The 24154-nt window shown below is 38.3% G+C and overlaps 1 protein-coding gene across 1 annotated transcript in view; it reads right to left on the bottom strand.

Annotated features, from left to right (window-relative positions):
• LOC100568253 (uncharacterized) overlaps window positions 1-23047 on the bottom strand; it is a 69490-nt gene extending 46443 nt beyond the window's left edge. Inside the window, exons 1-7 of the mRNA XM_062978129.1 lie at window positions 22867-23047; window positions 21382-21439; window positions 18937-18988; window positions 16341-16536; window positions 13445-13591; window positions 12149-12320; window positions 11389-11489 (exon numbers count right to left, since the gene is read on the bottom strand). Coding sequence (XP_062834199.1) covers window positions 11389-11489; window positions 12149-12320; window positions 13445-13591; window positions 16341-16536; window positions 18937-18988; window positions 21382-21436 — 723 coding nt within the window. The 5' untranslated portion in view covers window positions 21437-21439; window positions 22867-23047. The remainder of the gene's footprint in view (window positions 1-11388; window positions 11490-12148; window positions 12321-13444; window positions 13592-16340; window positions 16537-18936; window positions 18989-21381; window positions 21440-22866) is intronic.
• Window positions 23048-24154: the final 1107 nt, after the last annotated feature.

Below are 24154 nucleotides of genomic sequence, written 5' to 3' on the forward strand. Positions count from 1 at the left end.
TCCCAATAGTGTAGATATCTCCCTTTGTATTAATTTTGGGTGGAGCATAAAAACCGCCAAGGGCTCAGCCAAAGTTGGTCTATTCCATTTGCCTGCACAGAGCTCTCTTGCCAGACTCCTCCTCTTTCTGCAGCAGAGCTACAAAGACTAGTGGCTTGGGCATTATTTGGTAATCCTAGGCCCAAGCAATCCGAAACAGGCATCCTTAGCACCTGCATTCAGCAGTATTCATATACCACTAGTCCCAGAGGCAACAGAAGCTTTTGACCAGCTTAAGGTTCACAAGAAAGATTGAAACTGCTTATGAAGACCAGCTTATAAACATACACTTTGCATCAGAGGCAGAAGACTTTCAAAGACTCCAGAGAGATTATCGCAACCAGCAAAATCTCCTTTTGTAATGTATTGTTTTAATTATTAGAATCTAATATAATAGTCTTGGATGGAGTTACCCCTTTATTCATCTTGTTTTCAGTAAACCCATTCTGGTTATCTTCTCACCTTGTTTAAAGTGCCTCTGTATGTTAAGGGTCTTGATCTTAACAGAAAGTATACAGATAGCCTCCCGAGTAAAGCCAGACACTATATTTTTCCCATTAGTTTTCCATCAAATTCCTAGAATCGTAGAGTTGGCAGAGACCTCATGGGCCATCCAGTCCAACCCCCTGCAAGAAGAAGGAAAATCTCATTCAAAGCACTCCCAACAGATGGCCATCCAGCCTCTGCTTAAAAGCCTCCACCACACTCGGGGGGAGAGTTCCTCTCAGTTTTCCTCCCACATTTTCAGAAAGAATCTCAACCTTGGAACCATCAATAACAAAAACAACACAATGGATCTGGTCCTTCAAAGTGGGGATATCATAGAATCATAGAGTTGGACAAGACCTTGTGGGCCATCCAGTCTAACCCCCTGCCAAGAAACAGGAAAATCACATTCAAATCACCCCCGGTGCTACAAGCATTCAGGCTTGTAACTTTGCATATCAAGCTGCATAGCAGCAGATAAATTAAACTGCAAATGAGAAATATAATAATGCTGGTATTAGAAAACAGCTAGGACAGAATCAGATTTCTAAAAGAAACTGCTAGAAAAATACCTATGGTCTAAACATTTACCAAGGATTTTCTGCTCTACAGAGCTTTAAATGTGTTACATGAAATAAGAGAAATAAAATAAAAAAGAACGTTTTAGGTTTTCTCATTTGGCAGGAAAAGAGAAAGGTTAGGTAATTTAATAGGGGGCGCAGATTGTGCAAGGTATCCGCCTCATTCATGATATTCAGATTCTGGGAGTGTTTCTTTCTTCAGTGCCACCCATTTTGTAATTACAGAACCAATTAAGACCAAAATACCACATACTCATACAGGCAGTGCCCGAGTTATAAATATCAGACTTACAAACAATTTCTAGTTAAGAACAGGCATGAGACAATAGGAAGCGAGAGAAATCTACCCCTAGGAAGGGAAATTCACTTCTGAAAGAGTTTTCATGGGAAAAGGTCTCTCCATTAAAGCTTTATCGCTGATCCTTTTTTCTACAACAAGCCCATTTTTTCAAATATCCAATTATCGCAAGGACAGGAGCACAGGCAGCAAAATAAACACTATGCTACAAAGCTACAGAACATATCTTGTTCGTAACTTGGGGACTGCCTGTAATGGGTATGCCTCATAGCACACATGTGGCCAAACATCAGAGCATGGACAAGATTACATAAGTTTTTGATGAAGAAAATCCACAAGTTTGCTTTTGCCTGATCCTTTTGGAAAGTGCAAGATCCCATACCCCTTTTCCTCTGCCTCCACTAAGTAGAGTGGATATCTTCCTTTCTTCCTCCCTTCCCATCTCATACAGAGGCTTACAATCACAACCTATTCCTAGCTTTTGTTCCTTACCTCTTGCACACACAAAGGATTCTGATGCCCAGTTCACTATCATGGCACTTTAGTCTGAATGCAACCTCAAATACCCATCCTCCAGAAAGTAGAGTACATGGGCTTAATTGCTGACACATGTCGCTTACTTGCAAACTGCTGTATGAATGCCTATGAGTTTTGTTTTTCGATGGAACAGATATGAAATATGTAAGTACAGGCTGAGCATTTCTTAACCAGAATTCCAAACATAAACCTTTCACAGGCCATTTTTACTAATCCCGTAGCCACTAGTATTTTCCTGGACCGCCCAGGGAATACACATCAATGGGTATCTCCAATGCAAGGCACAGACACATATTGCATCTATTATTAATTATATATGTGTGTGTATATACACACACACACACACACACACACACACACACACACACACACAAAATGCTAGCAAAATCAGGACTTTCTTTCCCTTCCCTTCTAGCTGTATAAGAAAACACAGGATTTCTTATCCTTTTTTCAGTCATGACCACTTTTCGCCCAAATTATATATTGGGTATATAGATATATAAAATAAATATACAAAGCAAAAATTTACTGATAATAAATCATGAAGAAATTTATTTTAAAACAATTATTTCGTATACATAGATTTTTTTCATTTATTACAGACAAAAGCCAATTTGCATACTGAGATGGATATACTTGTTTATTTCTATATAAAGAATTAAATACTGCAGGATATAGGGCACCATCATAATTTTTCATGGCATGCAAGTGAAATAAAAAAAAAAATTTTATTTGTTTTATATTCCACCCTCTCTCTCTCGTAAAGAAAATAATTCATTGGTTCCTCTTTATTTTTTCCTGAATTGGGGGACCACAATAGTGTTTTTGGGATCCATACCTCCAAATTAAAAGGTCTGGTTGCAGAGTGGACCCATACCCATCTCCCTCCATCATGGTGTCTTGGGGCCTTTCCACACAGCCCTCTATCCCAGAATACCATGGCAGATAATCCACAATATCTGCTTTGAACTGGGTTGTCTGAGTCCACACTGCCATATAATCCAATTCAATGTGGATTTTATACAGCTGTGTGGAAAGGGCCATAGAATCACAGAATCATTTATAGTTTTTGCGCCGGAGGGGGGGGGGGTGGTCAGGAGCAACTTGAGAAACTGCAAGTCACTTCTGGTATGAGAGAACTGGTCATCTGAAAGGACGTTGCCCAGGTGACACCCAGATGTTTTACCATCCTGTGGAAGGCTTCTCTCGTGTCCCCTCATGGGAAGCTAGAGCAAACAAGCTAGAGCAAGCTGGAAACAAGCTAGAGCAAGCTGGAAACATCCTCTACTTCACATCCAACAGCAGCACATATTGGCTTCTGGAGGAGGAGGAGGGCAGGGACTCCACGCCCACCTGGAAATGGGCCTTCCTTGGCATTATGCTAAATGTCCTTTGACCAGAAAATGGGCACTTGGGAGTGCCTCTGGTGTCTGTACGAAGGTCCTCCATTGTGCATGTGGCCGGGCTCAAGCTGCATCACAGTAAGTGGTCTGTGGTTTGCTCTTTTCCACACTTGCATGTCCTGGACTCCACTTTGTAGCCCCATTTCTGAAGATTGGCTCTGCATCTCATGGTGCCAGAGATCTGTCAGTTCAGCGCCTTCCAAGCCGCACAGTTTTCTCTGTGCCCAGGAGGGAGTTTCTCATCTTGTCTCAGCCACGGATTGAGGTCCTGGGTTTTAGCCTACCACTTTTGGACTCTCGCTTGGTGAGGTGTTCCTACAAGTACACCGTGCAGGTATTCCTGTGTGTACATATTCCAGCAAATTGATTTTAGGAAGCTGTTTCTTGATTTAAGTCGGGGGTTTTTTTTCTGTGTCAGGAGCAACCGGAGTTGCTTCTGAAGTGAGAGAATTGACCGTCTGCAAGGACATTGCCCAGGGGACGCCTGGATATTTTGATGTTTTACCATCCTTGTGGGAGGCTTCTCTCATGTCCCCGCATGGAGCTGGAGCTAAAAGAGGGAGCTCATCCGCGCTCTCCCCGGGTGGGATTCGAACCTGGCAGCTTTCAGGTCAGCAACCCAACCTTCAAGTCACGAGGCTTTTATCCCCTAGGCCATCGGAGGCTCCATATTTAAGTTGTTGGCATGCTAGCTGAGGATGGACTGCGCCGGGGCTGTGGCGCAGACGGGAGAGCAAACCAGTTGCAATTAACGGCAATGAATCACTGACCAGGAGGTCATAAGTTCGAGGCCCGCTCGGAGCTATGTTTTTCTTGTCTTTGTTGTATGTTAAAAAGGCATTGAATGTTTGCCTATATGTGTAATGTGATCTGCCCTGAGTCCCCTTCGGGGTGAGAAGGGCGGAATATAAATGCTGTAAATAAATAAATAAATAAAACAGACAGAAGATCACCTCTCTCCCCAAATTCGAACCACAGACCTTTCAGTCAGAAGTCCAGCCAGCACAAGGGTTTAACTCATTGTGCCACTGAGGGCTCCGTCATTTATGGTGATCCTACAAGTGACAAGTTCCAAAAGGTCTTGATATTAAAAGTTTTGAAAATTTAGGACCAGTGGTTTTTTATCCACCTGCAAAGTGCTTTTCCTACTGCCTTCCACATTTCCTAGCATGTGTTTCCATTCTAATATGTACAAAATTAAAATGGAAAATTAATTCTTACATATTTTTAGAACTCAAATACCAAAAACTCATTTCTTCCTAGTGCACAGAATAACTCTTATCATTAATAAATTGCCCATTTCTGGTATAATGTTAATAAGCCCAAACATGATACATATAGAGCATAAACAAATCTCAAAGCAAGTGATTCAGTGACAGGAAAATTTATAGTGCAATTCCAGAAAAAAAAAAATTCAGAAATCAGAAAGGAAAGATAGCATTTGATCTTTAATATGCACCTATATAATCAATATCATACTATGTGACTGACTCCAGTAGAATTTTGGGTTTTATAGTTTAGTGAGACCCAAGAATTCAGCCTGAGGACTCTAAACGCCTCTCCTTAAACTGCAAATCCCAGAATTCCATAGGAGGCAGACACAGCAATTAAAGTAGAAAAAAGGATATAATGTGGTGTGATATTGACAGTATTGAACAGGCTATATTAAGTCAATCACAAATTAGAATATTAATCCACTGTAGCAATTTCGTCCGATTGGAAATTATCTAGGTAGTTTTCTCCTAAGCGCAGAATCTGCCTCAGTGCCAGCAGGATCAGGATATCAACATTCTCTTTGAGTTCCACCTCTGAACAGTAATTTTTAACAGGAACTATGTTACACAAAGGGATGCCAAGTTTTGCTTCTGTAATTTGCATCTACATGGGGGGAAAACATAATCATTATCAAGTAAAATCTCGTTTTCTTGCCCAACTACTTCTAATAGTTGTTAGTTCTAACATTACTAAAGCCCCTTCCACACAGCTGTATAAAATCCACATTGAACTAGATTATATGGCAGTGAATATAGATTATATGGTAGATATTGTGTATTATCTGCCTTGATATTCTGGAAGGGCCCTATGTGGAAGGGCTCTATGACAACATCAGGCTTGTCATTTTCTGGGAAGATTCATAACTTCTATACATAAACTACAAAACTTGGTGCATAGGCAAGACTTACAGTATATTAAATATGAAAAACAGAAGAACTGAGAAGCCCTGGCCCTTGAGCGCTCTAACTGGAGGTAAGCTGTTACCAACAGTGCTATTGATTTTGAAAAGGCATGAATAGAGGGCGAAAGGGCGAAATGTGCTAAGTGGAAAGTGCATCATGCAAACTCTTGTCATGACCACCTTCCATCTGGAAATGTACGTCCTCACTGTGAAAGACCATGTGGATCCAGAACAGTATCTACAGAAGATCCTGGTTCCAATCCCCATTTGGCCATGAAAACCGACTGGATGGGTTTGGGCAGAGAATACTCTTTTAGTGTTGAAGGAAGGCAACAGCACACCTCTGAACATAATTTAACAAGAAACCCCATTATAGGTTTGCCATAGAGCAGGGGTCCTCAAACTTTTTAAGCCAAGGGCCGGTCCACAATCCTTCAGACTGTTGAGGGGCCGAATTATCATTTGAAAAAAAATATACGAACAAATTCCTATACATACTGCACATGTCTTATTTGTAGTGCAACAACAACAACAACGAAAGAATACAATATTTAAAAATGAAAACAATTTTAACCAACGTAAACCTATCAGGATTTCAATGGACAGTGTGGGCCTGCTACTGGCCAATGAGATAGTCAAGTTAATTAGGATTGTTGTTGTTGTTGTTGTTGTTGTTGTTGTTGTTGTTGTGTGCCTTCAAGTCATGTCAGACTTTGGCCGAGCCTAAGTCTAAAATTAATTATTTATTTACTGCATTTATTTACTACATTTATATCCCACCCTTCTCACCTCGAAGGGGACTCAGAGCAGCTGTATGTACATACAATATATTATATTATTAGCATAACACAATATTAGCATTATATATTACTATATTGAACTATACCACTATACTATTATATAATATGTAATATATAACATATAATTAATATTATTATATGGTATTATTATTAGTATTATATTGTATAACATAAGATTATTATCAATATTATATGTATCTACAGTATATTATATTATTAAAACTGATATAAAAATATTATATTATAAAACTGAGGGCGGGGGCCAGGTAAATGACCTTGGAGGGCCGCATCCGGCCCCCGGGCCTTAGTTTGGGGACCCCTGCCATAGAGTCTCCATAACATGAAACAACTTGAACCTAGTAACTATTTTCCAAATGTTAAACACTGTTCATAACAGTTTAATGCTCAAGTAGACCCTTCTTTCTGTACTTAACAGCTCTATAATCTATACCTTGGTAACACTTCATTCCCTTTCTTATTGTTAGAAAACAATAATTCTTGTTTCATAAAATATCACTTTTAATTTTTTTTTGTATTGCACATTTCTTTCACTTGACCATTTCTTGTAAGCACACCTTTTTTTGGAAGACCTTTTATTTATTTTGTTCCTGTTTGTTTGTTTAGGGAAGGGCATTGGTGTCAATCTGGTTTTCTCTTCTAACTCCTAATATTTCCCTATTTTTAACTTTCCATTTGAATATAACACTCGCAAAGTCTTTACAGTTTTCAATGCTTTCCTTTTCCTGAATATTCTCCCAAGTAGTAACCTGAATTAAATGAATGTGAAACATTCATTGCCACAAAATAATGAACAATGATGGTGGTTAGCCATTCAAATAATTTCTGAAATCAATTCTATGATTGTTTTACCAAACTGGGTGTAATAAGTTTATTTTTAATTAATTACATCCAAGCTGTGCTTACCAGTTGTTTTTCTTATATGCCTGTCAAGCTGTATCTGATTTAATGTAACCCAAAGGTGTTCTGGTCACAATGGAGGGTTTTGGAGGCTTTGGGGGGGGGGGGGTGTTGAGAGGGACAATTTATTCAAAGGGGAGTAACCATTGCCTTCCTCTGAGGCTGAGAAAGTGGGACTTGACCAAGATCATCCAGTGAATTTCCAAGTGGGATTCAAACCCAGTCCTCCCACTTCATCACATGTACTAAATTCCACTGAGTGCTACATTTTAAATCCAGGAAGCCACTGTTCCCACCACATTCGTTTGGCTTCAAGTGTAGCAGAGAGCATTCTTTGTGTATTTTTAAGTGTGGTGGCCAGCAGTCTTTTTCAACGTTTCAGAAGGTGGTAGGGAACTGGATTTTTTGAAGTCAACTGGAAGTTTGACCTTTTCTGTAATGTAGTGGCCTTAGTTGAAAATGTGGGAGGGGAAGTTGTGGGAGGAGCTAAACCATCTACCCCAGTAAGGAAGAGTTCCGCAGCCATTACCTTTTCCTCACAGAGCAAGTTGCCAAAACATTGTCTTTCTTTTTAAAAAGCCTTTGTGGGTCCCTCGCGCCCTGAGAGAGGGGGGGAAGGGGGAGGAAGGCAGGAGATCTATTGCTGTCACGGAGAGAGGAGAGAGAGAGAGAGAGAGAGGAGGGGGAGAGAGAGAGAGTGCAATAGAGAGAGGGGGAATAGCCCTGCTGCTTCAAAGCCTGGCTGCAATAATACTATCAAGCAAGTATCCAGATCTTTGGGATTCAGAAGCTGTATTTCATTTCTCCCGCATCCGTGGCAGGCATCTTCAGAGGCAAGTGGGATTGTTGCGATTGTCACATCAAAATAAAATTCCTTGGAAATAAGGCCTACTGAGTTCAATTAAACTCTAAACTCTTTCAGGACCCTCTGGCCATGTTCCAGAAACATTATTATCAGAGGCAAGTGGGAATTTAGCCACTGGACACCTTGGTTAGCATTTAATAGCCTTGCAGTTTCAAAGCCTGGCTGCAATTCTGCAATGATCCAAGTATCCAGATTTTGAGATTCAGAAGATGGAATATATGGCAGTGCTGATGGGGCATTAGATAACATCACTTCAAGATAAAATTCCTTGGAAATAAAGCCCACTGAGTTGAACTAAATTCTAGCACCTTTCAAAGCTGTCTAGGCAGTGTTCCAGAAGCATTATCTCATTATTATCTGAGACAAGAGGGAATGTTGCAACTGGCCACCTTGATTGGCACTGAATAGCCTTGTAGCCTCAAAGCCTGGCTGTAATTACACTATGATGCAAGTATCCCCTAGTAATTTGTTTGTATATGATTTTGAAAGTATAACATGAATACAGTGTATAATACTTTGTTCCCAGAACACATACAACTAAATTGAAGAGTTTTTCCCCCTTCCCTCATGCCAGAAATAACACTGAAATATCTAACTCCTCTTGTTCCTATCTTCCCCCCCCCCTTTTTTTTTTTTTACTTCCTCCTCTCTTTTAGGCAGCATCCCAAAGGGACAAACTGAGTATGCTCAGAAACTTTTCGGCTCTCACGTTAATGCAGAGCGAGGCTGAGATTTCAAGGAGAGTAGGGTTTCTTTCAACAAATTATGCTGGGGGGGGGATGGTGGGCGGGGCCTCAGATCTGTAATGTGATGAGAAATTTACTCAAAGAATGCTAAGAACATACTAAGTTGCATGGAAGTGTGGTGCAGGTAAGGAATTCATCCATTTAATAAAAAAACAGAACTCTACTGAGCTCTACTGAGAAAACATTTTCATCCATTTCATTGCCTTAATGTGATGAAGTCTCTAGACTCCTAATTAAACATTCAGAGCTGTTCTACACGGGCCCAAATACCATTTTAAATGTCAATTTTCTTCACATTTTGTGGCCACACGGGGGACCAAAATACTGCCTTTTTAGCTGCAAAGGGGCCAGATTGCCCACCCTCCTGATTTGAAGTCAGCAGGGGTGGGCATGGAGATCTCCCCTCCACCACCACCACCACACCCCCATGTTTTGCACTTAAAAAGAAAGGAAAAGCCAGGCTGGGAAATGAAAGTAAGGCCCCTTTCACACAGTTGTATAAAATCCACATTGAACAGAATTATATGGCAGTGTGGACTCTGATAACCCAGTTCAAAGCAGATACTGTGGATTATCTGCCTTGATATTCTGGGGGTTATATGGAAGTGTAGAAGGGGCCCAAGGAGCTTTGAAGGGGGAATTCCCCCATGACCTCAGCTGAATGAAATCCCACATTATCTGCTTTGAACTGAAATATATGGCAGTGTGGACTCAGACAACCCAGTTCAAAGCAGATATTGTGGGATTTTCTGCCTTGATATTCTGGGTTATATGGCTGTGTGGAAGGCCCCCAAAGCTCTTTAGTTTCATTTTCCAGTCCCCTGGATAGTAAGAGCCTTCCACACAGCCATATAACCCAGAATATCAAGACAGAAAATTCCACCGTATCTGCTTTGAACTAGGTTATCTGAGTCAATATTGCCATATTTTCCAGTTCAAAGCAGATAATGTGGGATTTTATTCAGCTATGTGGAAGACTTCATCCTGAAACAAAACAAAGCCCCTTCTCTAAAACAGAGAAATTGTGCTTGTACTATAGTTTGTGCTCCCTGATATGCAACACTCACTCCTAAGAACTTCTAGGTCCATTCCCAAACTAAAGGCATCTAATAATAGCATAGATAAAAATATATAATCTTTTAGCCCCTTGAAAACCCCAGCAAATGGGGCCTTTCAATGTGTTCAGACTGTATATTTATATGGCTTAGAACAGGGGTCCTCAAACTTTTTAAGTGGAGGGCCAGTTCATGGTCCCTCAGGCTGTTGAGGGGCCGAATTATCATTTGAAAAAAAAATACAAACAAATTCCTATGCACACTGCACATGTCTTATTTGTAGTGCAAAAAAAAAAAAACCCCAACAACAACTATTTATTTATTTATTTACTACATTTATACCCCACCCTCTCTTACCCCGAAGGTGAGAGCGGCTTACGAGTTGTATGTACATACAATATATTATATTATTGGCATAGCACAATATTAGCATTATATATTACTATATTGTCCTATACCACTACCATAATATTATTAGTAATAGTGCATTTAATATATAATGTATAATTAATATTATTACATTGTATAATTATTAGTATTATTATATTGTATTACATTATAATATTCGTGCAGTAGAATCTCACTTATCCAACATAAACAGGCCAGCAGAACGTTGGATAAGCGAATATGTTGGATAATGAGAGATTAAGGAGAAGCCTATTAAACATCAAAATAGATTATGATTTTACAAACTAAGCACCAAAACATCATGTTATACAACAAATTTGACAGAAAAAGTAGTTCAATATGCAGTAATGCTATGTAGTAATTACTGTATTTACGAATTTAGCACCAAACTATCACAATGTATTGAAAACATTGACTACAAAAATGCGTTGGATAATCCAGAACGTTGGATAAGCGAGAGTTGGATAAGTGAGACTCTACTGTACATACAATATATTATATTATTGGCATAGCACAAAATTAGCATTATATATTACTATATTGTCCTATACCACTAACATAATATTATTAGTAATATTACATTTAATATATAATGTATAATATATATTATTATATTGTATAATTATTAGTATTATTATATTGTATTACATTATAATATTAGTATCAATACTATATGTATACACAATATATTCAGTTATTACCATAGCACAATATTAGTAAATGAATGAACAATACAATATTTAAAAATAAAAACAATTTTAACCAACATAAACCTATCAGGATTTCAATGGGAAGTGTGGTCTTGCTTCTGGCCAATGAGATAGTCAAGTTAAGTAGGATTGTTGGTATTGTGTGCCTTCAAGTCATTTCAGACTTTGGGCAAGGCGAAGTCTAAAACTGAGGGCGGGGGCCAGGTAAATGACCTTGGAGGGCCGCATCCAGCCCCCGGGCCTTAGTTTGGGGACCCCTGGCTTAGAATATAGTGAAAAAATAGCATGTTCAGTGCAACATAAGAGCAGTACTACATGTTCCAAATTATTCATAGAGCCAATGAGGATAAGGATTGGGCAGGTTACCTTTTTCTCAACCTCTTTGCTCCTGTATACATCTGAAACATTTTTTCCAAGAGAAGGGCAAACTTCATCCACTTTGGTAAGTATGACGAGTTGTGGCAAACCTAGAGGAAGAAAATGTATTATGGAAATACATTTATGAAAAAATGGCAATATTAGATTTCATGAACTCCTAAAATGAAGTTATCATACAACTCCTGCTACAACAGCTCCACACACACCTATCCTGTTTCCAGGAATAATTCTAAGAGCTAGTTATGGCCTGTAGAGAGTTCAAGAGCTTGTGTCCAGGCTACCAGGATGTATCATTTTATACCAGCCTTCTGAGCCCTGGTACTTATTTTAGTCTTACCACTATCACAGGAACAGAAGATAGGGCCTTCTTTGTGGTTAACCCTATGTCCTATAACTCACTTCCTAGGAGGACAAGAATGTCCCTCCCTTTCTTCTTCTGTCAGCAGGCAAAGGATTTTGTCAGATGTCCCTCCTTCCTGTACTGTTTCGCCGGCAGGTGTCCTCCCTCCTTCCCCATCAGACAGAGTCAATGGGACAAGGCGAATTGGCACCCTGTCCCTGCCCCCTGGCTTTCGAAAGATTGTTGAACTATTTCATCATTATCTTTGACCACCATTAAGTGAAATGTAGCAACATTCTATAGGATCCCATTCTATACTAAGAGATAGACAGTTCTTTAAGATGACAGCATCACCTTATAAAATATTGGTTTCAGGCTGCTTGAGAAGCAAGTGCGTAACACACTCACCCAACTTATTAGTATTTCGTCTAATGGTTTTCAATTTTTCCAACATATTGTCAGGAAGGATCTCAATTTTGGGTGCCTCGATGATAAAAACAAAACAATGTATCTGATCCTTGAAAGATGGATCTTTGATATAGCCTGGTGAGGTTGACTGTATAGCCCCAGCTGGATTAAACTGAAAAGAGAAAGATAACAACAATAAGAATATGAGAAAATAGGACAGAATCAGATTTTTAATAGAAAGTGCTAAAGAAGTTCCAATAACATTTATCAACGAACAAGTATATTCTACAGTTATCAATGTAACTGCCTGAGTGTTTTGTACAATTTAGTAAGTTTGGAAATATAGATAAAACAGTTTCAATATAACCACAAATCTTTACTTTGACGTTTTCTCATTAGGCAGAGAAAGATTACATGATCTCATCCACTGTACCCCCATTTCTTGATTTCCCATACTTAACACTAGACTTTAAGATCCTTCGAGGAGGGAAGCATTCTATTTCACTCTGAGAAGTGTCTGCCATACTGGACATATATCCATTCCAACCAGTAGCTGATACAGAGTACTGCTTGACACATTAACTGTCATGGTTCAATGCTTTTGAATCATGGGAATTCTCATTTCACAAGGTATTTTGCGTTCTCTGCCCTAGGGCCCTTCCACACAGCCCTACATCCCAGAATATCAAGGCAGAAAATCCCACAATATCTGCTTTGAACTGGGTTATCTGAATCCACACTGCCATATATTCCAGTTCAAAGCAGATAATGTGGGATTTTCTGCCTTGATATTCTCGGATATAGGGCTATGTGGAAGAGCCCCAAGAGTGCTGGTGGTTCAGCAAACTGCAACTTTCAGGATTTTATAGCATTGAGCCAAGGCAGTTAAAGTGGTATCATGCTACATTGAATCTGTAGTGTATATGCAGTTTAAGACTTCAAAGTCCAATCTTCTACAAGCTACTAAAAATAGGAATATATTCCGTGAGCAAATTTTCACATAGCTTCCATAATCATATTATTGAAAACCACTTTAAAATATAAGTCCGCATAGCATAGACATTATATAGCTTGGCATATAGATCAGCCTTCTTGCAACCGCATTTTTCTGAAGCTATCACGGCATCAGTCAAGAGAATTAATCATAGACTACAGGATGTGGCTGATAATGTAGAGCAATTTGTGTTTTGAAGACTGCAATTTTTCAGTCAATAAATTATTAATTTAAAACAGAACTTCATGAAATACAAGTACTATTTTAACATAAAGTGAGGAATATCCGGTGTAGGATACTACCTGATAATTCTCAGGAATGTGCCCTTTTATTATGATGGGCACATCATCAATATCCAGTCCTTGCTTTTCTTCCAGTCCCATAGTGTCACAGAAGATGATGGGTAGGGTGCTTCCATCCTTTTCATTTTTCACTTGATAAGTCTTGTACTTTTTTTTTTCAAAAGAAAATTAGATAGCATTGAAATACATCTTTATCTATATTATACACACACACACACATCTTTATCTACTTTGTTTCTTTTAATAGGTAAGCAGCAAATAACAGTTATTGATATTGAGGAAGAGAATACCCCAGTTCAGGACTAGAAGAGAACAATACTGGAAGTTGGAAGACGGTGGGATTTTCCTTCTTTTTTAGCCCATTCTCAGTGACTGTTGAGAAAAAAACTGCCAAGTCTAGGGTTGTATCCATAAACACTTGGGATCCACTTGGGCATGGTTCACAAGATCATCATAGTTTGCATAAAAAATCTTTAAAATCCTTTTCGAAACTTTAATATATGAAAGTTATATAATATAACTGCCTATGCCAGAATACGAAGATGTTTTCAAAATTTAATGCTCCTCAGCTTTAAAAATGAAATTTGAATCTGTGCTACTGAATGACTTTTGGGTAGGAGTGATAGACATATATCTATCAGCAGCCAAAAGGGCTCCCCTTTGTGTCCACCTATTGATGAAATCAAGCTTTTCAGTTTATGATTACACCAAATCATGCTGGATGCTACTTGGTTTCACATATTCAGCTGTTGGGCACAAAGCCCAATGTCAAAATTATTTTAAGTACAAAATGAAACAATTTCATTTATCATTTTAGGTGTATCAAAATAAATGTTTGTGTTTATATCTAATATAAAGTAAAGATGTGTGGTTATATTTAAAAAGTTTTATCTATATTTCCAAACTTACTAAATTGTACAAAACACTCAGGCAATAAGAGTGGAGAAAAGAAAGAAGGACTTTGTGGGTTCACAATGCTTAGGAACAGAATTAAGGTGCTGTGCTAAAAACATGGAAGGAGTTAGGTTTGGGGGGGGGGTCTTTCTCCTTGCTTTTTTATTGGATGGCCCAACATGATTGATAGTGGCTTTTGCCTGAAATATCCACATTCCCATATTTATAGAATAGGAAGAGGTGTGATTAGGCAAAACCATGCCCTCCTTACCAGACATGTCAGAGAGAGAGAAATGTACATTTCTTGTTGGCTAAAGCAGGCGAACCCAAACTAAGGCCTGCAGGCTGAATCTGGACCACCAAGGTATTTTTTCTGACTTGCGCCGCTACCACCATGTGAGCATGCACTCATAGCTGGTATATGCCTATGCGCATATCATGTACACACGCATACGCACCCTCACAAAATTAAAAATCTGCCCCCCAACAGTCTAAGGGAGTGTGAACTAGCCCTCCAATTATAAACGTTTGGGGACCCCTCAGATAGAGGGTCATGCAATGATTATGCTGGCAGGTGAACTATAAAATCATTTTTCTAAAAGCTGCTATTTGGCTTCAATCAATGGACAACGGTGGTGTGAGGAAATTGATATCAACGACCGGCATCTCTCTTTTGGAGATGTACCTAATTATGCATGTAACCAGAGCCATGTGATGCCCAGTTCACTTCCTGAATAAAGAGTACTGTGAGGCAAGAGATAGGGGAGTGAACAGCATGGACTTCTCAAAAACTCATCAAATCTGTATTTTGGTATGTAAATGCCTTTTGCTCTGAGGGGATCCAAGGGTACTCAAGAGCAGCTCACAACAATATAATTATACAAATAATCTTGACAACAACACACAGAAATATATCCAATTTAAATTAAATCAAAGTTAATAATGAGGCAAACAATATAAAAATAAAGCAGTATTTTAAAATTACATAAAACATCATTCATTAAAAGTCCCAGCCACTGCTCAAGAGAAAAGGAACATTAAGATTGAATTTTAGATTTATCTCATTTCTCCAACCATTGGATGATATTAAATTTACCCATTTTCAAATGCCTGTTTGAATAGCCAGGTTTTCAGTTCCTACTGAAAATGGATAACATGGGGGCCTGTCTAATCTCCCTGAGGAGGGTGTTCCAGAGCCGGGGGGGCACTACCAAGAAGGTCCTCTCCCTCGTCCCCATCAACCACACTTGTGATAGAGGTGGAGCCGTGAGGAGGGTCTTCCCAGCAGATCTTAAGGCCCAAACTCTTTCATAGGGGAGAATAGCTCTGTTGGTGGCCTCCTGCTTCCATGGGAAGCCTTTATCTACTATCACATGGCAATATCACAGCATACTGAGTGAACCTATCAAGGAAACAAACATGGCAGATTAATAAACTTGTTTCTGTTTCAGAGGGAGAGATTTCTGCATGATCAGTTTGTTCAGCATGAATGGATTTGGTCATTAGTCAAATAGTTACGATTTCATTAAACGGAAATAAATTACACTTCCAATGATGGTAACAGAGAGATATTTAAACACGGAGAGAGCAAGAATAACAGAACCTTTTTTTGATATTTTTCATAAGTTTGTTCAACATGAATGTATTTGACCACTGCTCACTTTGAAAGTATGGATTACAGTTTGTCAAAGGCTTTCATGTCCAGAACCACTGAGTTGTTGTGTGTTTTTCGGGCTGTGTGGCCATGTTCTAGAAGTATTCTCTCCTGACATTTTGACCACATCTATGGTAGGCATCCTCAGAGGTTGTGAGGTATATACTTGTAGAATACTTCTAGAACATGTCCATACAACATGGAAAACACACAACAACCCTATGGATTACAGTTATCTTTTTTTACCATGATCTATTGAAAACTTTACCTGAAACATCAAGAAATAGAGTAATAAAAACTACAGACTAAATGAATACATCTCAATTTTTTACTTTGTGCAAGGCAAACCTGCGTGGTCACACTTTTAAGATCAGTTCCTGCTATGGCCTGAGATGTCACGTGACCCCGGAAAACAGACTTCACAGAGTTGAAAAAGCTGGATTTTCCTGCTTGAATTGGCCCCACGAACAGAACCCGAAACTGTGGCACTGTATTCAAACGAGGATGATAAGCTGCTATCTCACTCATCAGTTTATTTCTTTCCCTGTTAAGACAGCAAAACACATATTTATATTAAGTATATTGGTTTATAGAGTTGGGCAAACTGGCAGAAATCCGATTTGTAATTCATATCAAAATTTGGATGACCCCCATTTTGGAAAGATTCGGGAGGTGTTTTGATTCATCATATGAATTCCAAAGTTTCGTTATTGTTTCAGTAAGTTTTGTTCTATTACTGCCAATGGGGAAACTTTAGAAGCTTGTTTCTCCATCATTTTTATGACTATCAGGATAAAACCTGCCACACTTTGTAGACCACATTTATAACTGTAAACCTGCCAAGTTTCAGAACATTGGATCATCCACTAATTTTTAGGAATTATAAAAAATTACAAATAACTACAAGAGGGCTCCCCTTGAATTTCTCCACAGTGACACAACATAAGCAGAGCATCATTCCTGCAAAGTTTCAGAAAGATTCAGTCATCCATTGAGTTGTAGGGATTTTTTTTCCATTTAAGCACCATGGGTGAGTCACGCTCTCTCAGCCTCAAGAGGCTTCAAAATATTTTTACAGGCTGAAACTTGCTGCAGTTGTGGGCAACATTTACCACTTTAAGCCTGACAAGTTTCAGAACATTTCAATCATCCATAGATTTTTAGGAATTTTGTTTTTAAATTTCAAATAAAGTTTTTTAAAAAAAACTACAAGAAGGATCCCCTGGAATTTCTGTACAATGACACAACATAAGCAGGGCATCAATCCTGCAATGTTTCAGAAAATTCATTCATCTTCTGATTTTAAAGGTTTTTTCAATTTCAGCACATGTGACCGGGGACTGGTTTTTAAGCGGAGGCTGGATGGCCATCTGCTGGGAGGGCCTGGATGGTATCTCCCTGCCTGTTGTGTATTGTTGGACTGGATGACCTTTGGGGGTCCCTTGAAACTGCCAGCATTCTATAATTCTATAAGCAGAGTCTGGATGGCCATCTGTCAGGAAGTATTTAATGGGGTTTTCCTTTTGAGCAGAAGGGGGTCAGAATGGATGGCCCTTGGGTTCTCTTCCAACTCTATGAGTCTAATAATAATAATAATAATAATAATAATAATAATAATAATAATAATAATAATAATAATAAATGATAATTGTAATAAATGATAATAAATGTAATAAATGATAATGCATATAATAATATAATAGTAATTCCATCTTCCTGCTTGGCAGAATGAAATGGAACCTGATGGCCTTTGGGCGTCCCTTCCAATTGTATGAGTCTAATAATAAATAATCAATTAATAGTTAATGAATAATAATAATATAGTAATTCCATCTTCTTTCTAGGGATTAGTTCACTCAGCAAAACTTCAGATAATCCCCAACTTCATTTAAATGCTGCTAAACCAGCTCATCATCTGGCCATCTATGTTTGACATCTTGTCCAGTTTAAGTTATAGGGCTGGTGTGTACTAAACTTTGTTATTTTTGCATGTCTATACCTTTGCCAAATGTTTCTCTGGTTCTCTGTATATTTTACTCTTATTCCACTTTCCCATTAGAAAGATACACACCCTGGTTGGGTTGTATATGCTTTCCTCAAGCTAGATTAATTAATCTAGCATTTTACCTGCTTTTGTTTAAACATTTCTAGACAGCACTTGCCTTTCGTGTTCCCTAGTTTTGGAGTGATTTCCTGTAGAATTATAAAAAAAAGTTAAAAGTTGGAAGATACCAAAAAGGCCATCTAGTCCAGACTCCTACCATGTAGAAATAGACGAGACCTCCTGCAAAATGTCCCTCAAAGGCAATCTATTCCACTTTCAAAATTACTATTACAGTAAAAAGCTCTTCCCAGTTCTTAGGAGGAATATCTTTTCTTGTAATTTAAATTACTTGGTTCATGTCCTAGTTTTCTGGGGCAGCAGAAAACAGGCTAGTTCCATTGTCTATATCCATTGCATACCATGTCATTTCTCAGTCTTTTTCAAAATAAACAACTCTATCTCCAAAATTCATTATAAGGCTTGTTTTTCAGACCTTGGTGGCTATTCTCTGAACAAGTTCAAGTTGATAAATGTGAACTCTAGTAACTAGAAGGGGTTATAGTATTCCAAGTTATTTCTGACTAGAGCAACACTAATAATTATATTGACCAGGACACTATATTCCTCTTGATGTAGCCCACAACTGGATTGGCTTTTCAGCTGCTGCATCACACTAGAAGACCCACATTGGCATGGACCAAGGTATGATAGAAGTCTATCTTGTGTAAACAATGTTAGACCCTGGGATCTTTCTCTTTGGGGCGGGGGGTTGGCCCTATGGCCCATCTTCACACATTTGGAAATTAAAGCTAAATGGCGCCATGCATTTTTTCACTATTACTATAGAATCTATTTATAATAGTTTGATCATTTCAGATTGATAGCCTCAAATCAACCTACTCAGTTGTCCAGGTAACATTCCTCCATGGTTGCGCCATCATCTCATTCACATCTGAGGAAAGATATTAAAAACAAAAAACAAAAGTGTAAAATCAGCTGAGCCCCATGCAGAGAATCTTATCTCTTTATTTCTGCTCACATATAGATGTAAGCATTGACATTCTTCGCTATTGCAGTAGTATTTTGTGAGAGAAATATCAGAGATCACAGGACCATATCCACTACAGTGCAATCATATATAGCCTGATCGGCATTTTCTCACTGGGATTTTGAAAGAGTACAAAATAAGTTCCCATTGTTCCATGAGTGCTTGCTTCCCTTATACAGAAGATGAAGTGTTTGCTTCCCATTAAATGTAGCAGCCTCTTTTTTTTCCTCCTTGGCTGGTCAGGATGTAATATTAGCTATTCATAATCTACCAAAGAAAGAAGAGGTAACAGCAGGTTCTCTTATACATGAATGGTTTGCAAGGCTCTCCAGATGTTGGTTACTCTCTATTGCGGTAAACCACACATCTAACTGGTTGGCATGACTAGAGCACCAATCCAACTACATCTGGAGGACCAATGTTTCTCAAGGCAGTACAATTCTATATTGTATATCTGTACTCAGAAGCAAGCCCCAATAAATTCCTCTGAAGACTTCTGGGCTGCAATAGGAATGTGCTGTAACTCCTTGTAGGAGCTCCAATCAAAGGAGACACTAGACACTAGACCCTAGACACTGCAAACATGTTCCTGGCAAAAAGTGTTCCCTTTGGCATAGGGGAAAATAAGGACTTGTACCCTGATTCCTAGCAACTGAGATGGAGGGAACCAAGACTGTCAACCTGCCTCATTGAGGCAATGGCCACACAAAAATGGACAAAAGCACTGTAAAATCAACTCTAAGACCTAGGAAATGTATAGAGTATCCTTCCAAACGATGTTAAAAACATTCAAACATCATAATTTCTATAAGCAACCAAGAAAATTTATTTAAATGTACTCAAAGAATTTTTTTAAAACACCACCACCACTGCAATGACAATAAGAATTCAAATGTTGAGGAATACAGTGAGGATAAAATTCTTAAAAGATGTGAAGTTATATTAAAAGATTGGCCTTTTGCCTGAATTGTCTTCAAGTTAAATTGACTAAGAATGAAGCATTAAGAAAACTGTAAGAGACTGCACACTATAGGATATGGTAAGAAAAAGTTGTCCAGCTTGTTTTATTCACTGTAACAGAGCTGTTGAGCTGTAGAGACTTAGCATAATATATACTGTAAAATTAATGCAGTTTGACATCACTTTAACTGACATGACTCTTCCTGGGTGTTATAGTCTAGGGTTTTGTTTTGTTTTTTTATCCAAGGTTCTGGATTATCCAAGCCATTTTTGTAGTCAATGTTTTCAATATATCGTGATATTTTGGTGCTAAATTCGTAAATACAGTAATTACAACATAACATTACTGCGTATTGAACTACTTTTTCTGTCAAATTTGTTGTATACCATGATGTTTTGGTGCTTAATTTGTAAAATCATAACCTAATTTGATGTTTAATAGGCTTTTCCTTAATCCCTCCTTATTATCCAAGATATTCGCTTATCCAAGCTTCTGCCGGCCCGTTTAGCTTGGATAAGTGAGAGTCTACTGTACTTGGAATACGCTATCATTGCAAAGTCACCCCACCATCTGTTCTATGGTTGATTTTATACTTTCTATGTGTAATATGTAATTGTCTTATGTAATGAATTATAAGTGTTTTGCATCATAATGTGTCTGTAGACTGGTGCATTGTGGTCTATGTGTAAATTAGTCCAAATAAAAGTGGCAATTCTTCTGAAATGCTGAATCTATAAGCAAATTCACCATAGCAGTCAATGCACACCCCTCGTGCCACTTCAGCAATGTAACAAAACCTCAAAACAGGCCTTTGTAAAAATTACAAATTTACCCCAATAGCATTTTGGCCTCTTCTTTTTAGAAGAATCGTCTATTAGTAATGGTAAACATATATCCTTGAAAAGTGGGTGTAAACATTGCAAGGAAGAGGGGCCATTTTGGTTTACCTAACTAAAAAGTTCTGCTTCCTTAGGTTTTTCTCTAGCAATTGTTAATGGACTGATAGCTATGTGGTGTCTTCTTGCTGACAATCCAAAGAAGTGGTGATATATCTGATAGCACATACCTTTTCAGAACTTCTTTTCTTTTAGCATGATTTCTATTTCTGAATGTTCATTGGAACATTAATAAGGGCTTGATCTACAAGAATGTTAGCTGAGGCATCTCTGAATAAATCCACCCCATGTGGAAATGTATATCCCCTGTAGCTTCAGCCATACTAAATGCATATTTGCAACAACAAAAAAAAAACAGTTGCTTAACGTGACATTTTACTTGGAAGTAAAGGGAGGTGACTGCTTGAGGAAATTTGCTAGACATTCCTTCATATACTCACTTATTTCCTTCTTTTGAGTAGGTGCAGGTTCAGGTTTAGAAAAAAGGCCTCCCATTGCCTGTCAGAGAAATGCATAAATGATTACACATTGGAGTATTTAACCAGAGCTCTGGAGAACCAGGTTTTGAATCACCACTTGTCTGTGGAAACTCACTGGGTGACCTTGGGAAAATCAAGCCTTAAAGGAAGGCAATGGGAAATCTCCTCTGAAGATGTTGTCAAGAAATGTTATCAAGAAAATCCTGTGATCGGTCACCATGTGACTTATGGTAACCCTAAGCCAGGGGTCCCCAAACTAAGGCCCGGGGGCCGGATGCGGCCCTCCAAGGTCATTTACCTGGCCCCCGCCCTCAGTTTTATAATATAATATATTGTATATACATATAATATTGATAATAATATTATAATGTAATACAATATAACACTAATAATAATACCATATAATAATATTAATTATATATTCTATATTACATATAATATTACTAATAATATTACAGTATAGTGGTATAGTTCAACATGGTAATATATAATGCTAATATTGTGCTATGCTAATAATATATATTGTATGTACATATAATTTGTAAGCCACTCTGAGTCTCCTTTGGGATGAGAAGGGTGTGATACAAATGTAGTAAATAAATGCAGTAAATAAATAATAAATAAATTTTAGACTTAGGCTCGCCCAAAGTCTGAAATGACTTGAAGGCACACAACAACAACAACAACAACCCTAATTAACTTGACTATCTCATTGGCCAGAAGCAGGACCACACTTCCCATTGAAATCCTGATAAATGTATGTTGGTTAAAATTGTTTTTATTTTTAAATATTGTATTGTTCTTTCATTGTTGTTGTTGTTGTTGTTGTTGTTTTTGCACTACAAATAAGACATATGCAGTGTGCATCAGAATTTGTTTGTATTTTTTTTTCAAATGATAACCCGGCCCCTCAACAGTCTGAAGGATTGTGGATCGGCCCTCGGCTTAAAAAGTTTGAGGACCCCTGCCCTAAGGCAAACCATCACAGTGTTTTCTTAGGAGAATTTCCCTTCCTCTGAGGCTAAAAGAGTGTGACTTGCCTAAGGTCACCTTGTGCCTTCAAAGTTATTTGAACCCTGGTCTCCCACTGTCCTGGTTTTAACACTATAACATGCCAGCTCGTAACTTGAAGACACACAACAACAAATGAAGTAATAAAGTAGGCACAAAGCTGTATAACCACAATGTATAACACAAACTGAGGAGGGTGTAGTAACTCAGGAATACTGTAAGTGAGAAAATAAGAGTGTGTAGTTTTTAAAAAGAAAAGACCTTTCACATAGGCATGCATACACACCAACAACAATAACATAAAAACTCTAATCGCAAGGACCCTGTATGGAAAGAACAGTGACAAAGCTGAAGAACAGATTCAGGGGAAAAGATGGCAAGCACACACACAGAAAAAAAAACTTGCTTAATCTAAAATGCACATTTTTTTCTTACTGTGGTTGTTTGTCTTGTTCACTGCTGTTACTTGGTGCTGCTTCTACAATCCCTCAGAATTTTTCAACTGAGGAAGAAGAAACAAATGTGAAAATGAACACTTTACAAGAACAGATAATATGCTCTCCTTCTCGGAAGTCACAGGCTTTGCATTTAGTTGAAAAAAGAAAGTGAAAGCTGTGTGCACAATCTTAGGAACTGGGTGGGAGAGACTGCAATGTGTGTCAACAACAGATACAGTATTCTATTTGCAGACTACTTTTCTTTCATTCTTTTTTAAATGTTTTTATTGAACATTTCCATTTTTTTCATATAAGGGGAGGGGGTCAGGGAAAAAAGAAAAAGAAACTAGGTGGGGGGAGTGGAATTATTGTTAGTAAATTAAGTCTTTATGTCGTGGAGGGAGAAAACATTGTGCAAAGTTAATACTGTTAGATCTATTTTTTCATATCAGTTACAATTGCCCACATTGCCCAATGTATTAAAAATTCTGTATAGCCTCTAGCAAAGAGAGGAGAAATATTGTACTCCAACTTTAAGTCTGGTCATCACATTTTCCTGTATTATCTTATGTTCTTCTTATCTTCCCCCCCAGCTCTTGACCATTAAAAGTTCGTCATCATTATTCTTATCAGATTGTTTATTTTAAATCTTTAATCTAATTTTAGTTATTACCTTATAAATCTAATAAGTTAATTTTATCTATTAGTAAATTAATATTATGTAGGCAAACACTTGCTATCACTTTTTCCCTTTTAAACATTACACAGGGTCTATGTAGGAGCCCTCGGTGGTGCAGGGGGTTAAACCGCTGAGCTGCTGAACTTGTGGACCGAAAGGTTGGTGGTTCAAATCCAGGGAGTGGGATAAGCTCCCACTGTTAGCTCCAGCTTCTGCCAACCTAGCAGTTCGAAAACATGGGGTCCCTGGTGGCACAGTATTTTAAAGCACTGAGCTGCTGAACTTGCGGACCAAAAGGTCCCAGGTTCAAATCCTGAGAGTGGAATGAGCACCCGCTGTTAGTCTCAGCTCCTGCCAATCTAGCAGTTCGAAAACATGCAAATGTGAGTAGATCAATAGGTACTGCTCCAGCGGGATGGTAATGGCGCTTCATGCAGTCATGCTGGCCACATGACCTTGGAGTTGTCTACGGACAATGCGGGCTCTTCGGCTTAGAAATGGAGATGAGCACCGATCCACAGAGTCTGACTTAATGTCAGGGAAAAACCTTTATCTCTACCCATGTAAAACTATAAAGACTATTTTTCTAATGATACTTCTTTCTTTT

Source organism: Anolis carolinensis, chromosome 4 (genome assembly GCF_035594765.1).
Source record: "Anolis carolinensis isolate JA03-04 chromosome 4, rAnoCar3.1.pri, whole genome shotgun sequence".
Classification (NCBI taxonomy): domain Eukaryota; kingdom Metazoa; phylum Chordata; class Lepidosauria; order Squamata; family Dactyloidae; genus Anolis; species Anolis carolinensis.